Source organism: Castor canadensis, chromosome 9 (assembly GCF_047511655.1).
Source record: "Castor canadensis chromosome 9, mCasCan1.hap1v2, whole genome shotgun sequence".
Taxonomy (NCBI): Eukaryota; Metazoa; Chordata; class Mammalia; order Rodentia; family Castoridae; genus Castor; species Castor canadensis.
Genome location: NC_133394.1, coordinates 36191538 through 36210605, shown reverse-complemented (window position 1 = coordinate 36210605; position 19068 = coordinate 36191538). Strand labels below are relative to the sequence as shown.

The window sequence follows — 19068 nt, the reverse complement described above, 5'->3', positions numbered from 1 at the left end:
TAACTGAAGTATATTATACACGATATACAAACTGCAAGAGTTACAGCTCAACTAACCTTCACAAAGTGAGCCTACTGTTGCAATCTCCAACAATATCAAGGAATAAAATATTAGCAGCCTCTTCCAAAAATCCCTCAAGCCCCTTTCCAATTTCAGTGATCTTCCCCCAAAGAAAACACTGCCCAAATTTCTGATATTACTGATTTGTTTCTGAACTTTATTAAAATAAATCAAACCATATGCATTTTGGGGTGTCTGGCTTATGCTTAACATTATATTTGGGAGATTTATTCATGTCACGACTGTAGCATTAGTTCTGCTGTATTTCCATGAAAACATCATTTATACATTCTACTATTGATAAGTATTTCATTGGTTCCATTTTTTTGGCCATTGCAAATACTGCTGCCATGAATATCTATCTATCTATCTATCTATCTATCTATCTATCTATCTATATATCTATATATATGTATGTGCATATATGTGTGTGTGTATATGTATATATATTTTATATATATATGTATATATAATACATATATTTGTATATATATACCTAATTGTATATATATATATATATATATATATGTAGAATATGGAGGGTAATGAAAGGGAAGAGTGAAACTCAGAACTCATTCAGCTGACTATCAAAATCAGCAGGCAGAGGTGACTCAGGAGAAGTATTGGCCCATATGACAAGGATGTTCCAGAGGTAGATCAGACATGACTGTATCCAGGACTCCCACTGATAACAGCTTTTATGACTATACTACAATACTGAAATTTGGAAAATTACATTGCCACAAGCTACAGCATTTATTCAGGTTTTACTAAAGTTATGTGTGCTGTGTGTGTATGTGTGTGTGTGTGGTATTCATTACGGAATAAATCTGTCTGACCCCCTCCACCATGAAGATACAGAGCTGTTCCATCACCACAAGGCTTCCTCCCTAACTCTTTCTAAAAACACCCACTACCCCCACCTCCCATCCTTAATATCTGGTAACCATTAATCTTTTCCAGTCTATAATTTTATTTCAAGAATGTTTTATAATTTACATCAGATGGTATTGATTTTTTGCAACTGATTTTTTTCATTCAGCACAATTACCATAAGAACCATCCAAGTTACTGCACGTGACAACAGTTCATTTATATTACTGAATAGTTTTGAATGGCATGTTTATATCACAATTATTTAACTGTGAAGATATTTGTATTCTTTCCAGTTTGGGGCTATTACAGGTAAAGATGCTAAAAACATCCATGAACAGGATTTCATCAAAACTAAGTTTTCATTTCCCTGAAACAAATGCCTAATAATATAATTAAGGGGCTGTATGGTACATTTTCCAGAGTGGCTCTGATGGTTAATTTTGACTGTCAATTTGATTGACTTGGGAAACATCTAAGAAATCAGTAAAGCACACTTCTGGGTATGCCTGTGAGGACATTTCCAGATGGGACTAGATCCAGATGGGAAAGATCCACACTGAATATGGATGGCTCCAATACCAAAGGCTGAGGGCTATGATGTGAGCCTCTCTTCTCTGTCATGTTTTCCCTGCCATGATGGACTGAAACCTCTGAATCCTTGAACCAAAATAAGTCTTCCCTCCCTTACGCTGTTTATGTCAGATATTTGGTCACAATGGCTATACAATTTCACACTCCCACTCTGAAATTGAGCCAATTTCTCTGCATTCTCACCAACATTTAGCAGTACCATCATTTTTAATTATTTGCCACTCTGATAAGTGCAGATATTTTTTGTTGTAGATAGGATCTTGAAAGATACCTCTCATTAATTCTGAAAACTAAACCATTAACAATGATAGAATACTTTTAAAGAAACTGTCAAAATATCCCTATTTGCAGACGACATGATCCTATACCTTAAAGACCCAAAAAACTCTACTCAGAAGCTTCTAGACATCATCAATAGCTATAGCAAAGTAGCAGGATATAAAATCAACATAGAAAAATCATTAGCATTTCTATACACTAACAATGAGCAAACGGAAAAAGAATGTATGAAAACAATTCCATTTACAATAGCCTCAAACAAAATCAAATACCTAGGTGTAAACCTAACAAAAGATGTGAAAGACCTCTACAAGGAAAACTATACACTTCTGAAGAAAGAGATTGAGGAAGACTATAGAAAGTGGAGAGATCTCCCATGCTCATGGATTGGTAGAATCAACATAGTAAAAATGTCTATACTCCCAAAAGTAATCTACATGTTTAATGCAATTCCCATCAAAATTCCAATGACATTCATCAAAGAGATTGAAAAATCTACTGTTAAATTTATATGGAAAAACAAGAGGCCACGAATAGCCAAGGCAATACTCAGTCAAAAGAACAATGCAGGAGGTATCACAATACCTGACTTCAAACTATATTACAAAGCAATAACAATAAAAACAGCATGGTACTGGCACAAAAACAGACATGAAGACCAGTGGAACAGAATAGAGGATCCAGATATGAAGCCACACAACTATGAGCAACTTATCTTTGACAAAGGAGCTAAAAATATACGATGGAGAAATAGCAGCCTCTTCAACAAAAACTGCTGGGAAAACTGGTTAGCAGTCTGCAAAAAACTGAAACTAGATCCATGTATATCACCCTATACCAAGATTAACTCAAAATGGATCAAGGATCTTAATATCAGACCCCAAACTCTTAAGTTGATACAAGAAAGAGTAGGAAATACTCTGGAGTTAGTAGGTATAGGTAAGAACTTTCTCAATGAAACCCCAGCAGCACAGCAACTAAGAGATAGCATAGATAAATGGGACCTCATAAAACTAAAAAGCTTCTGTTCATCAAAAGAAATGGTCTCTAAACTGAAGAGAACACCCACAGAGTGGGAGAAAATATTTGCCAATTATACATCAGACAAAGGACTGATAACCAGAATATACAGGGAACTTAAAAAACTAAATTCTACCAAAACTAATGAACCAATAAAGAAATGGGCATGTGAACTAAACAGAACTTTCTCAAAAGAAGAAATTCAAATGGCCAGAAAACACATGAAAAAATGCTCACCATCTCTAGCAATAAAGGAAATGCAAATTAAAACCACACTAAGATTCCACCTCACCCCTGTTAGAACAGCCATCATCAGCAACACCACCAACAACAGGTGTTGGCGAGGATGCGGGAAAAAGGAACCCTCTTACACTGTTGGTGGGAATGTAGACTAGTACAACCACTCTGGAAAAAAATTTGGAGGCTACTTAAAAAGATGGACATCGATCTACCATTTGATCCAGCAATACCACTCTTGGGGATATACCCAAAAGACTGTTACTCCAGAGGCACCTGCACATCCATGTTTATTGCGGCACTATTCACAATAGCCAAGTTATGGAAACAGCCAAGATGCCCCACCACTGACGAATGGATTAAGAAAATGTGGTATCTATACACAATGGAATTTTATGCAGCCATGAAGAAGAACGAAATGTTATCATTCGCTGGTAAATGGATGGAATTGGAGAACATCATTCTGAGTGAGGTTAGCCTGGCTCAAAAGACCAAAAATCGTATGTTCTCCCTCATATGTGGACATTAGATCAAGGGCAAACACAACAAGGGGATTGGACTATGAGCACATGATAAAAGCGAGAGCACACAAGGGAGGGGTGAGGATAGGTAAGACACCTAAAAAACTAGCTAGCATTTGTTGCCCTTAATGCAGAGAAACTAAAGCAGATACCTTAAAGCAACTGAGGCCAATAGGAAAAGGGGACCAGGTACTAGAGAAAAGGTTAGATCAAAAAGAATTAACCTAGAAGGTAACACCCACGCACAGGAAATCAATGTGAGTCAATGCCCTGTATAGCTATCTTTATCTCAACCAGCAAAACCCCTTGTTCCTTCCTATTATTGCTTATACTCTCTCTACAACAAAATTAGAGATAAGGGCAAAATAGTTTCTGCTGGGTATTGAGGGGGGGAGCGGGAGGGGGTGGAGTGGGTGGTAAGGGAGGGGGTGGGGGCAGGGGGGAGAAATAAACCAAGCCTTGTATGCACATATGAATAATAAAAGAAAAATGAAAAAAAAAAAAAACAATGATAGAATACTTTTAATCTAAAATAAAATGCTTTGTCAGTAGTAATTTTCTTATTTTCTCAATTAACATGTGTGTTCAAAATATGGTCCTTTTTTTAAATGAAAAAGTGTCTATTAGGCATATGCCTTATCTACAGTAAGTGCTAAATTGATGTAAGCTACTAGGGCTAACAGTAGTACAGTATTACAAGTTTTCCATGCTGTAGAGGTACTGTAGGATAAAAATAAGCAATTTCTTACAAACATAATACGTTTCTCAAAATAAATATGTATAATAAACCAAGCTTATTAATTGTGTTGCTTAACTCATATAACCTTCTCAATATTTTTATGCTTGTGAATTTGTCCATTTCTCACTCAAAATTCTCTCAGTGCTTACTTTATATTTCAAGGCTGTATTTCCAGCACATACAAATGATTATTTGTACTGTTCTTTTAGGATCATAGATAGGTTTTTTTATTCCTACTAATATATATTGCCTTAAATTCTATTTTGATGGATATTAATCCTGTCTCACCATTCACTATTGGTTATTGTTAACCTGGTATATATTTTCCCATCCTTTACTCTCAGCCTTCTGCAGGGAGGGTTGTTTTAGATTAGTTTTATGAGCCATATTTCGTTGTTTTATATTTGTATGCAAAGTGATCTCTCTGTTTTCACAAGTGAATTTTTAAAATAATATTTTATATGTCAGGACTTGTTTCTACATTTATTTGATATTTACTTTCTCAGTTTTTCCCTTTCATTCCTTCTTTATGTATGAAAATGGAAAAACAAGACCTGTTGAAACTATCCCAAGAATGCAGAGAAAGAGAATAAATGAGAATGGTAGAGGGGATGAATTCAACTATGATACATTGTAAGAACTTTTGCAAATGTTTCAATGTGCCCCCAGTACAACAATAATATGATGATAAAAAAATAAACAAATAAATCAGCTTTAAAAAAGACAATAACTTAGATTTCTTTGTTAATAAAGAAGAAAATGAGAGAAACTTCCAGACAGATGGAGAGTGACACAAGAATAAGGACAGTTTCTCATATTATGGAAAAGATCTCGTCTTTGTAAACTGAAGGGATAGAGCAATGAGAATTTTTAAAAAAAAAAAAACAAAAAATCTTTGGAAGAATTAAACTTGTAAATGTTAGAAAAAAAATCACAAAAAGTAAAAAAGAAAAGTAATATAATATTTTTAGAACCTCAAAGTGGAGAAAGACTTCCTAAATGTACAAAAATAAAGAAGTCACACATGTAGATACTTTAACAGATAAATGAATGACTGACCAGATGGTAGTATTTGCTAGAAAAGTAGTCCATAATATGTGAGGAATCCCAATACATCAGAAAGAAAAGATAAACAATGCTCATGAAAAAAGTGAGCAAAAGATCAATGGGCCATCCCATCCAAATGGATAATTCAAAAAATAAGATGTAAATAATATCAATAAACAATGAAGGAGGCTCAATCCTACTAGTAGTCAGGGAATTATAAATTAAAGAAATATCTTTTCTATAAAATTGAAGAATAGATGCTTACCAGGGACAAAGGAGGAAAAGTACACCTGTGAAGTTTTTATTATCTAGGCTTAGAAGTGGCTCCCTCACCAAAAGACAGGATGATGGCAATATTGTCCTGCTTTCTGGACAGAAAGAGAAGAATGGATTTTATTGGACCTCCATCAGCCTCTGCCACACTGTAACTACCTGAGATTTTCATTATTTTAAATGACTACATATGTATTTGTGATATACAGTATGATATTTTCAAAAATACACGCACACCGTAGAATGGTTATAGCAAGCTAATTAGTGCATGTATTACATCTTAAACATTTTTTGTGGTAAAAAACAAAGTCTACTTTCTTGTAATTCAAGCTTTTTTGTAAATGAAGACTTCATAGACTTATTGCAGCTGGAAAAAAAACCTTAGAAATACTCTCATCTATGATGACTCACAGAGACAAATAATTTTTCAGTGTGCATAGCTTATAAATGGTGGACTTGGACTGACCCAGGTCAGAATAGTTTTCATGATGTCACTCAAGTCCTCTTCAAAACCATGATTGAAAGGGGAAAAAATATGCCTGTAGTTATTACAAATAGATATCTTCAAACTAAAAATAAGAATTGTACCTTAGAAATTAAGTATTATATCTATCAGACAAAAATGACTCCTATTGAGGGTGACAGCAGGTTACAGATACAGGTTGCAGTTAATTTTATATAAATGTATGAAATAAGTGAGAACTGATAAGTAATTTGAATTGATGTGTGCTTTTAATACCAGGAGCTTCTCCAAACCCTAAAGTATACACCACATTCAGTATCTTCAAGACATTGTCCAAAGTTAGGCCATTACAGTGCCCTCTGCAGTTTGAGCACAAATAACATAGTTTGGAGGGAAAAAATAATAATTAAAACATCAATTAACACACCTCAGAAATTCACTTTCCTTTTTTGAACTGAATTAAAAATTCATAAAAATCACACTTTAAGCAAAGCACACTATGTCATCCTTAGCAGGTACCTGTTTATGTAAAAAAAAAAAAAAGACACACAATATAGCAAAAGATACAAATACATGTGCATATCTATAGATTATTTGGATGAACACTTCAGGAAAAAGGCACAGTTGCCTACAAAGATGCAAACTGGTAATAAGGCTCAATTCTACTATTTGAATTTTTACCACATACATCTATTAACCTCTGTGCCAGTCAGCAGTTCCCTACTAAATACAGAAGTACCCAACTGGCCACTCAATACTGGTGGTCTGCATCTCCCAGTGCCCAGGCCACCGGGTGGGTAGGAACAACCACCGAGTGGTCTTAAGCTATTCTGTACATGCTTAGGCAAAATAGAAAGAAGTTTAACAGAAAATAAATCCCAGTTGAGGGAGAGAACACACTCACATAACTTTTATTATAGAATATTGCTATAATTGCTCTTTTATTAGTTATTGTTAATCTCTTACTATGACTGACTTATAAATTAAAATTTATAATAGTTAATCAGTGAAAAAGTTAACAACCTTCTAAGAAATGGCATTCATCAAAATTTTAAGCCTAGCTTTCTTTCTACAAGTTCCATAACTTCACCCAAGGCATTTAATCTTTGTGCCTTCCCTAATCATTCAATTTAAACTAAAGCATACCTTCTATCATGTTTTTACAAACAGCCCAGCATCTTCACTGTTTAATCATGAAAAAGTAGTCCATACAAGTTGACAGATGGACAAGCTAAACAAATCTTGAATGAACAGACTTTGTTTTAGATACTATTTTTAATCTATAGCTAATGCTATAACTTGAGAGAAATTAGTGTTCACATGGTTAAAATAGCAATACTTATGAAAGAGTATACAATGTAAAGTAAATCTATTTTCCAACTCAGTCCACTCTCTCCAAAAGAAGCTAAGTGTATTCCATATATCTTTTCAAAAATTATGCCAGTGAATATTTATTGAGTGATTGAGTATGCAATTTTTATAACTGAACATTTATGCCAAGCATCTTTCTAAGAATATGGGATAAGGGATAAAAAGTTACATTGCTCACCTCAGAGTTCATATTCTAGTGGGAGGAGACAGATATTATATTCATAAATTAGTTCATATATGTTATTTCTAAAAGTTATAAGTAAAAATTGAAAAGAAGAATAAAGAAACAGAGGCAACAGACAAGGGGATGATATTTTACACAAAGTGGGTGACATTTGAGCAGATATTAGAATCACAGGAAAAGAGGAAAACATGGATAGCTGAGTAAAGCCTACCCACTGGGAAGAACATCCAGTGCAAAGACTATAAGCAGGAGCCTGTGTAGAATTCAACAGGATGTCAAGGGGCCACTGTGACTGGAGTGGAGAAAGCAAAGGGGATAGTGGTAAGAAGCAATGCCATAAGGGCAACAGGGGACAAGACTGGGGACTGGGAGCATAGCTCACTGGCAGAGTGAATGTTAACATATATAAGGCCTTGGGTTTAATGCTAACACCACACAAAATAAAGAAAAGAAAAAAAGAAAAGGATAAGATCTTGTGAAACAACTGAAAGACTTTGAGTTTTATTGTGAGAGAAATCAGGGAGTGGAGGAGAGAGGTGACACTGGGTATCATGACAGAGGAGTGATGTGACCTGACTTACATTTTTAAAGGATCACTCAAATCATTGCATCAAGAATAAATAGACTGGCAGTGAGGGTGGTACAGGAAGACCACCCTCAATGAGTTGAGTTCAATGAGAAATAATATTTTGGACCAGGCAGGCAATACAGAATAAACTCCAGCAGAAGTTGAAATAAATGGTCATATTCTTGAATATTCTCAAGGCAGTCTGAGAGAATTTTTTAGAGACTTGGAATGCAGACTTTGAGAGAAAAGGAAAGGCTGAGCAGCATGGCAGCAGTCTGCAGCATGGCAGCAGTCTGCAGCCTACTTAACCAAAAGGAAGGCTTACCATCAGCTGAGAGGCTGAAAACTGCTGCTGAAGGTTTTTAGGGGAAGGTCATGAACTTGGTATTAGATATTTTAAGTTTACTGTATCTACTAGATACCCAAGACAGATTAAGAAAAGCTAGGCATATGTTTGCTGATGAGACTGCTTTTTTAGAGTGGAGATGATGGGAGACAGAGGGAGCGGCAAGTCGGGAACAGGATCTCCGCACACATGGAGAGATTTTCATAGAGAATAGACGGTTGTTCATCTAGTTACAACCAAAGTCCCTCGGGTTGTGGCTCCACCTCCTCTCTCCATTGCTCCAAATGCCCAAGCCAAAAGGCCTTCCTTCTGTGCCTCAGGACAAAATGAACTCACATAAACCTTGGATTCTTTGACTTGTTTGTCCCTTTATCTGTAAGCTGTGTCCCTTTACCCTCTCAATCTTGGCTAATTTTTATCATATAGGTTTCGCCCTTAGGCTATCTCTAACATCTCTTTTTAACTGGTCCCTCCTCCCATCATAAGATATTTTACTTATTTAGTTTATATAATTATTCTGTATTGCTTATTTCTTTCCATAAAAATATGCTCCATAAGAAACTAGCACTCCTACCTTCACCTTCTCTCTGACTTTTTTTCTCAATACTCATGCCACATGATATGTGTGTGAGTGTGTGTGTGTGTGTGTGTGTGTGTGTGTGTAAAGAGAGAGACAGAGACAGAGAGGCAGAGAGAGAAGTGGAGAGACCAAGACCAAGAGACAGAGAAGAGATATTTTGTGCATTATCCATCTTCCCTAAGAGAATAATTGCTCTGACAGCAGGTAGCAGGTGGTTTGTTTATTCCGTTCACTCTTGTGCCTTCTGAGCCTAGAACCGTATCCGACACAAAGTTGCACAATAGTTCCTGATGCACAAATTTAATGACTCAAATGAAAACATGGATATAGAATCTTCGTTGTTACCTGTATGATGATGATAACAAGGACAGCCATGGCAACAATCATAAGCACAGCTGTGAAAGGCTAATGCCCTTCTCTGCTCTTGAACAAATGCCCTTTTGTCTCATCATAGACTTTCATTAATTACCTGTCCCTTCTTCTGCCTCCTAAGCTCCTTCCCTTCAGCTAAATATATACAATATTTACCCACAATTTCTTTAAAAAATATAAATGAAACACACCTCCCTCAACTCTGTATTATCTTATATATTAGTCATATGTACCAAAGGGAGCAGAGTCAACATTTTTTTTCATTTTTCTTTTATTATTCATATGTGCATACAAGGCTTGGTTCATTTCTCCCCCCTGCCCCCACCCCCTCCCTTACCACGCACTCCACCCCCTCCCGCTCCCCCCCTCAATACCCAGCAGAAACTATTTTGCCCTTATCTCTAATTTTGTTGTAGAGAGAGTATAAGCAATAATAGGAAGGAACAAGGGTTTTTGCTGGTTGAGATAAGGATAGCTATACAGGGAGTTGACTCACATTGATTTCCTGTGCGTGGGTGTTACCTTCTAGGTTAATTCTTTTTGATCTAACCTTTTCTCTAGTTCCTGGTCCCCTTTTCCTATTGGCCTCAGTTGCTTTAAGGTATCTGCTTTAGTTTCTCTGCATTAAGGGCAACAAATGCTAGCTAGTTTTTTAGGTGTCTTACCTATCCTCACCCCTCCCTTGTGTGCTCTCGCTTTTATCATGTGCTCATAGTCCAATCCCCTTGTTGTGTTTGCCCTTGATCTAATGTCCACATATGAGGGAGAACATACGATTTTTGGTCTTTTGAGCCAGGCTAACCTCACTCAGAATGATGTTCTCCAATTCCATCCAGAGTCAACATTTTATTACTGTAACAAATATCTGAGATAAATCAATTTATAAAGAGGGAAGGTTTCTTTGGGCTCATAGTTTTGGAGGTTTCAGTCCACTGTCAGTTGGCCCATTGCTTTGGGACTGTGGTGTAGCAGTACATCATGGTGGGAGTGCATGCCAGAGGAAGCCATCACTTCATGATGGGAGGGGCATGTCCTCAGTGACTTACCTTCCTCTCACTAGGCCCCCACCTCTTAAAGGTTCTACCACCTACCAATAGCACCACAGACTGGGAACCAAGCCTATAACTTATTGGCTATTGGGGGATACTTATCCAAACTACAGCATTTTATTAAATACAGCTAAGTAGCTTCACAGTTTGGCAACAGTAAAAAATAGTCAATATTAGCACATAGGTGGTTAACCAAGACAAATCTTTTTTTTCCAAAATAAATGTTGAATGAGTGCACTTATGTACTAACTAGTTTTTAAATCGAAACTACTTAATATTTATATACTTAAAATATTGTTAATTATAAAATATTATGCAACAAAAGATAGCTATTATCTAACTCTGCAAGAAAATTAAGTATATTCTACATATCTTTCCAGAGACTCTGCATAAACATCTAGATAAATAAATATCTTTTTAAAATGTCAAATTGGTCCATTTTGTGCAAATAATTCTGTACTTTGCATTTCTTCCAGTTTATGAAACATATTGCATAGCTTTCTATAGTACACATGGAGAACTAGATTGTTCCTTTTACTAGCTACGTAGTGAGTCACTGGATATGGATATAATGCCATTGGCATTTAATGTGTTTCTAGTCATTTGTTTTTGTAAACAATGCTGAAATGAATAGGCTTGTAGGTGCATATGTGCTTGTGGGACTGTGTGTATATGCACACTTCTTCAAATATATCTGTATGTAAATTCTTAAAAGTAGAATTGCTGCAATAAAGAACAATTCCTGTTCTCAATAATACCACCAAATGACCTTCCAAAATATTTTTATCAAATAAGTAGTTTTCAACTTCTCCAAGTAATGAACAATTATGAACTGCAAGTCATATTTTGGTAAGGGAAAGTAAATAATTCTTGAGGTGCCCCTAAATCAACCAAGAAAAGGACTAAAAGTTCTCGTAAGGAGGGTGTTAGTACTTTTGTATGACGCATATCTAAATTAACCTTTTTATTTTTGTTTTTGCAGAATTGGGGATGGAACCCAGGGCTTGTGCACGTGAGGCAGGAACTCCACCTATGAACTACATCCCCGGCCCTTGACACATGTCTAAGACAGAGGAAAACTAAACGCTATTTTTGGGAAAAGATTAGAAACACTTTCCGCACTTCCTCAGCTAATAGAAGCTAAACGAGTTTTTCCAGTCTTCGGTAATTCTTTTCTCTACATTCTCACTGCCAATGGTAAACAGAAGTTAAAGAAAAAGAAAAAACCTAAACCCAGAGTTTCTAAAAAGTGCAACGAGCTTCTTATGTTTCCGGACTGGGCAGTGAGTTTGCACTCTTGACCTTTGAGGTTTTTTTCAAAAACTGTTAGAAAAAAAAAAAAACTGTTAGGAGTTTTTTTCAAAAGATTTTAATTCTCTCTTGTTAGTGAAAAAAAATCTATCTCTGCCCAGATTGCTCTACAGAAAGAACGGGGGGACGGTTGTTGAGGATGACTTTTAGGAGGTAATAGTAATTCCATCTACTTGCGCGACAACAGCTCTCCTCCAGCTCCAGGGACAGGGTCGCTGAGGTCTCCCGCTCAACTCTGCAACACGAATCCTTTAAATCCCCCCTGTGCTCTAGAGTTGTGGGCGCGCCTCCGGTCTTCCTCCCCCCACCTCGTGCCGCGGATGGAATGGCCCGTGACGTCACGAGCCCGCGGCTCAATCAGCGGCGGCGTTTGGGAAATTTTAAACTTAAAGGCGGGGCGGCCCCCGCGGTCCTGCTCGGTGGAGGGTTTGCCGCATTTTCCTGGGACACAGCCTGGCGTGATGGCCGAGGAAGCTGCAGTGGCCGTGTGCGTGCGGGTCCGGCCGCTCAATAGCAGGTAGGAGGGCGGGACGGTGGCGGGGTTCCCAGTACGGCTTCCCACCGACGCGGCCTGGCGGGAGGCTGGGTCCCCGACGTTTCCTGGAGCCCCGGCTCCGCTGTCCAGTACCGCGGCGGCTTCCCGGAGTCACTGGGATGTAGTTCAGGGTCACGGTGGTAATGACCCTCCCCTGCCCTGCACTGCCTGCTCCGCATCTGCATGGCCTGGGAAGTCCTGTAGCGTTGGCGTTTCACACCCGACTGGCCAAACACCGGACAGCAAGGACTTGCATTGCATGCAGTAGACACCAGGCTTCGCCCGTCTACTAATTCATCCAATATTTATCAATATTGGGTTTGTTTGTTTGTTTTAAATTGCATTATGATGCACTAAACAAACGCTGCTACATTGTCTTGAGGGAGGAGACAAAAAGCAAAGTAAAAAACAGAATGTTAAGTAGTAATAGGAGCAATAAATGTTATACAGCAGGAAGGGTAATAAGTTTATGGGCTTTGGTGGCCTCCGGCCTTAAAACTCACTTTTTGTGTTTGAAGAAAAAGTGGAAATTTCCTACTAAGAAGCTTATTCTCTAATTTGGGAAAACATTTACATAGAGACCATTACAATACAGTGTGACAAGTGTTAGGTTGAGCAAGTAAAGAGTGTTTGCTAGGGGAGTCTCCCAGAGATGACAGTTTGGGTGGGATAGGATGGTGTTAGGAAAGTCCTGACACTTTTTAATGAATGGAAGAATGGGTAGGTTGCTTAATGGAAGGGAAGTATTCATGCACAGAGAGATTAAATCTGTTGTTTGGAGAAGATTGGTTGATTTAATGTGATTATTAGGGTGTGGGGGGGGAAGTTTAGAGGAAGATCAGGGTTAAGAGAGAAATGACAAGATCTAGGTATATGGTTTCATCTTAAGCACTTCACAATTTTCCAGAAGTTTTTAAGCAATAGGGGCATAATCAGAGTTGCATTTCGAATCTATTCCTCCAGCTCCTGGTACTGGGGAACAAGGAGGGATTGAAGAGCTCTGGAGGAAGCTCTTAAGAGAGGGCAGGTCACTAAACCCCCTTTTAAGAGAGTTGGTCCTTAAATCTTCCAAGATAGCCTTTCCATCTTCCTCTTAAATAAAATTTATCACCATTTTTAAAAGTACTCTTCAGAACATTAAATCTTTTAAATTATCCTTCCTATAACATGACTTCTATGATTAGTTGTACTGTGTTGAAATGCAGTGTTTTTATTCTTTTAGAGAAGAAGAACTTGGCGAAGCTACCCAAGTTTACTGGAAAACGGACAGTAATGTTATTTATCAGGCTGATGGGAGTAAATCCTTCAATTTTGGTAAGCTTATAATAGCGTCAAAAGTTAGCTTGTGCCAGGCCTGGTGGTCTATAATCTTAGCTCTCCGGAGGCTAAGGCAGGAGAATCAAGAGGACAAGGCTAGTGGGCTACATTGCAAGACTCTGTCTCAAAAAAATAAACATAAATAATTTTAAGTCAGCTTGTTACCCTTTTACTATTAAAAATAAAAAAGGCATATCAATAATATTAGATTTGTCATTAACGATCTTTCAGCTCACTGGAAACAAAAAAATTAAATTATCCATCATGTGTGTTAAGTAAGATAATAAACTGATGTTTCAACACAGTTGTAACCATAGTACATTAATGGCTGAAACTAACATGTTCTCTTATTGATTAGTTTATGACCGGAAACTCCAGAAACCCAAAATGTCAAGTCATCTTAAAGAGCTCTCAATTTAGTATACTCTTGACAATTCTTTTATCTTCTTTCTTACTTTTTATTTATTAGTTCATATTGATTGTACAAAGGGTTTTCATTGTGATATTTCCATGTATGTGTATAATGGACTTTGATCAAATTCATCCTGTTACTATTCTTTCATATGCTTCCACTACACCCTTTATTTTTCTTATTTTTTAAACAGTTTTTAATGGGTTCCCTTATTGTATTTTCATACATGCATATAATGTACTTTTTTTTTTGGTGGGACTGGGGCTAAATTCAGGGCTTTGTGCTTGCAAAGCAGACACTGTACAGCTTGAACCATACTTCCAGTTCATTTTGCCCTGGTTATTTTGGAGAGGGGGGACTTCGGAACTATTTGCTTAGACTGGCCTCAAACTATGATCTTCCCATATCTCAGCCTCGCAAGTAGCTAGGATTACAGGTGTGAGCCACTGGCACCCAGTTCCCAGTTATTTTTCACTCCTGATTATTTTAGATCAAACTCTTTAAATAATAAATGGCACAGATATTTCTTTGTCTGCTAACATATAGTAGGATCTCTCCTCAGCTTTTGTGGAGCTTACCATGTGGTAGACATCTTGTGAAGAGATAAACTTTTCAGGAGTTTATAGTGAGGGCTCTCACTTAGTCCAAGTATCCACAAAGGTGCTGCTTCACTAAGACCTGAAGGATTTCTATCCCAAAGGATTTAGAAGCCTAAAAAGTTTTGACTTCATATGTATAGTGTACTGATCACGTGCCAAACACTGGCCTAAGCACTTCATGTATAGTAACTCATTTGATCTTCCTAACAAGTCTGTTGCCTTCCCCATTTTAATGAGGAACTAAAACAAAGAAGGCTGGAATCACATAGTCATGAAATAGAAGAATCTGGCTCCAATCTCTGTTCTAGCCACAGCACTATAATTGCTGCCAAGGTAGCACAAAGCAACAAAGGTCCACTCAACAACCTTCGGAATGAGTGATTAGGTATTACAAAACCAGGGAGTCAACAAATAATATTTTGGTACAGAAAAGTCTAGGAGATAAAATGATTCTCATTAATGACATTAACATAATTTTTTAAAAAGTAAAACAATGTATGTCAGAGATTATAAAAACCAAGTTGCATATGGGGCTGTAGAATCTGACTGGATGCCATCCTGGTTCTACTCTTTATAAGCTCTGTGACTTTGAGAGATTCTTAAGCATTCAGATTCTGGTACTATAAGTGTTTGGTGGATTTGGACTCATCCACCTCCCTGAGATAAATGGCATTAAAGTTTTAATCAACTACCATCTTCCCTCGCTCTGAAATCATAACCCCCCTAAGCAGCCTTTAGATGATGCTTGGGTCTCCCATATGCTTCCATCCTCATGATACAAACAGTATGATCACTGAATTTCTTATATTTTAAGTCCCTCCTCATTTACAAATCTGTTTCCTATGAGCTTTTTCAAATGAGGCCACCACTGAAAGAGCAGCCCATTTTTAGCACACCACACAGACCCTAGAATGATAAATTCACCAGTGCAAGTGCTACCCTAGATTCTGACAACTGGTCATTTCCTATAATACTTTAATTTTTTCAGTGCTTTTCTTTCATATGTCCATATTTCTTGATTTATCTTGAGATATTTACAAAACTTTAAATTTTTCAAATTACGATAATAGTTCACATTTTCCAAGTATCAACCATATGCTTACAGTAATTCTGTAAGAATGATAATATATACCCATTTTATAGATCAGAGGCAGAAACATGCAGACAACCACCCTGGTCAAGGTCACACAGCTTATAAAGGGTAAAACTAGGATTAGCATGCAGACAGTCAAATTCTAGAGCGTCGTATGTAACCAGTATGCCCTTCTGCTTTTTGAAAATATAGGATAGTTGACTTTTGTGTTTTTTATTTGCAAGGACCAACACATTTTACTTTGGGGAAGGATATTTTCAAAAGATAAAGTTGAAAGTACTGTTCTAAAAATGTTTTAATTCAACATCCTGACATTTCTGAGTTATTACTAATTCAGTGAAAACAGTTAATTTGTTTGATTCAGCTTCTGTGTTCTTGTCTTTTCAGATCGTGTCTTTCAAAGTATTGAAACTACTAAAAATGTATATGAAGAAATAGCAGTGCCAATCATCGATTCTGCTATACAAGGCTACAATGGTTTGTATTCCCTTCATGCTGCAAAAGCATTTTAGTCTTGAGTATCTATTCAACAAGTATTAATAGTTTTACTCACTTAGGTTGATATTTAATTTTGTATGTGTGCGTTTTGTATTTACAGGCACTATATTTGCCTATGGGCAGACTGCTTCAGGAAAAACACATACTATGATGGGTTCAGAAGACTGTTTAGGAGTTATACCCAGGGCAATTCATGACATTTTCCAAAAAATTAAGAAGGTAAAATCTTAACTGACCTCCTAGTACATATAGGTAAAAGTTGTGATAATTGGATAGCAGTCTTCGTATTTTCCTCTTATAAAGATGAGAGGAAGTAAATGTATGCTTATCTCTTTGTTTCTCTGGTAAAAGGATAAAGGCATAGCATAGATTCAGTTTTGTCTCCACGAACTTTATAGAGCTTGAAGTTCTTGAGTTCTGCAACAGTTATTCTCCCAACAAAAAGTAGGCTGAATATCTTATCAGAATGGTTAGTTCCACGTTGCCTGTGTAAAAAGTAAACGTAGGTAAAAGAAGGAAAGCAGAAAGAAGTAAAGATATCTGTTATTAGGTTTTATTTTAGTTGGATTATGTAATTCTTCATGACAGCATACTTTTTATTATTTCTGGAACAATTTTTTTTTATCTTTGTATTTATTGTCAGCATAATGCCATGGGTTTTGTTTGCTTGTTTAACAAAGATAACTTTCTTTACCTCTTTAATATTAGCAGATAAACATTCAGTATTAGGTTTTTATTACTGAGTGCTTTATACATTTTTTCTTCCAGTTTCCTGACAGAGAATTTCTCTTACGTGTGTCTTACATGGAGATATACAATGAAACCATTACAGATTTACTCTGCAACACTGAAAAAATGAAACCTTTGATAATTCGGGAAGACATCAATGTGAGTAACAGAATTAAGGTGTCTTTATAACAGACTCACTTAATGGGATTGTTGTGATTATTTGTAAAGTGTGTCCTGTTTATATTCTATGTTTTCGTTTTCTGTCTGGTGTTTTTTTTGTTTTGTTTTGTTTTTTTTAAGTGTTTATAGAGATCCATCTTTTAAGCATGTGCGTAGTTTTAAAATACTGGCAGCCTACAAATAGCAAAATGGAAAGGTCAGGGTAGAATTTGGTTTGCTTTGATGTGTGCAGTAAATTGTGACAATACATAGATGTGCTTGCTACTTTTCTATATAATAGTGGTTCTATTTTTTAACTTCCACAAAAGAATTCTGCAGTAGTTTGCACCTTCTTTTTTCAAAGCATAGTTTGACTGTCTCTCTCTAATCTTTCCATAATTAAAATGGTTTCAGAGAAATGTGTATGTTGCTGATCTCACAGAAGAAGTGGTTTATACATCAGAAATGGCTTTGAAGTGGATCACAAAGGGAGAAAGTAAGGCTATGCTGTGTTTCCTGAAAACATTTATAAAAGCTTTCTTAATCAAAGCAACTTCTTAATTGTTAAGCTAAAATAAAATAGATTTGGGATCATACTTATTATTATTAGGCTAAAATTAAAATTTTATGCTTTCCTTAGACTTTAACATGTGTAATTGAAATGTAACTCATTTTTACAGAGAACAGACACTATGGAATAACAAAAATGAATCAAAGAAGCAGTCGTTCTCATACCATTTTTAGGATGGTGGGTAATTATCTTTCTACCTATATTTGGTCTTTCCAAGAATGCACTCATTTTTTACATGTTGCTTTTTCTGCCTAGATTTTAGAAAGTAGAGAGAAAGGTGAATCTTCTAATTGTGATGGATCTATCAAGGTGTCTCATTTGGTGAGTATTACTAAACCATAATGATGTACCATATGGACCAAGACATGATTTAATTTAGCTGCTGGATACTTAGCTTAATAAGAACTCTTAGCTAAATATGAAAAATACATGTAAATTAGCAGTTTACCTGGTCTCGTCAATAGCATTCAATTCCTAGCTGAAATATTATAGGAAGAACTTAGAAGAAATTTCTTCCTGATATGTCCTAAAATTTAGATGTGAGATCTACATGAATTGAGGCTTTTTCCTAACCACGAATGAGTTTTTTTCTACACATATCTGAGAGTTTAAGTGATTGTAGAATTTGGATTTTTTTGTCTTACTACTGGGGTTTGAACTCAGGGCTTCACACTTGTTAGGCAGGCGCTCTACTGCTTGAGCCTTTCCACCAGTCCTGGATGTTTTTGTTTTGTTTTTCCCAGCCAATATTATTTAGACTTGTGTGGTCAACAAAAAAATAGGTTAGAAGAGTTAAAATGTAATCACATTGTTCAAGTTTTTTCTTAGGAACAGTAGGAAATATGTTTTATATAATAAATAGTGAGGGGGAGGTTGTTTTTGTGCTTTGTTTTGCTGTGGGTATCTAAATCAGGGCATGTGAGTGCTAGGGAATGCCTAAATAGTGGGATAGGAGATAAGGATACAGATGGAACATTTCAGTACGCCATGTTTTTAAGACATTCCTTCAGTAGTTTGGATTTTATTATGTCTAATTACCCTTTCTAAAAGTATATTTTCATCTGTTTCAAGTTACCTGTCCTAAAGGCTTATTTTCATCTATCCTACAGAATTTGGTTGATCTTGCAGGCAGTGAAAGAGCTGCTCAAACAGGAGCTGAAGGTAATAGGAACTTGTCTTAACATCTTCCTATTGTTCTATGAGATAAAAAATGCAATAGGCATCTTTAGAAACAGATAAAGTAACAATTTTCTGATTAAAGTCTTTAA

The 19068-nt window shown here is 36.5% G+C and overlaps 1 protein-coding gene across 2 annotated transcripts in view; it reads left to right on the top strand.

Annotated features, from left to right (window-relative positions):
• The first annotated feature begins 12271 nt into the window (after positions 1-12271).
• Cenpe (centromere protein E) overlaps positions 12272-19068 on the top strand; it is an 81490-nt gene continuing 74693 nt past the window's right edge. For both annotated transcript variants that reach the window (XM_074041467.1, XM_074041466.1), the window contains exons 1-9: positions 12272-12404; positions 13645-13736; positions 16231-16320; positions 16442-16560; positions 17110-17229; positions 17644-17725; positions 17910-17977; positions 18056-18121; positions 18910-18961. In XM_074041467.1, coding sequence (XP_073897568.1) covers positions 12349-12404; positions 13645-13736; positions 16231-16320; positions 16442-16560; positions 17110-17229; positions 17644-17725; positions 17910-17977; positions 18056-18121; positions 18910-18961 — 745 coding nt within the window. In that variant the 5' untranslated portion in view covers positions 12272-12348. The remainder of the gene's footprint in view (positions 12405-13644; positions 13737-16230; positions 16321-16441; positions 16561-17109; positions 17230-17643; positions 17726-17909; positions 17978-18055; positions 18122-18909; positions 18962-19068) is intronic.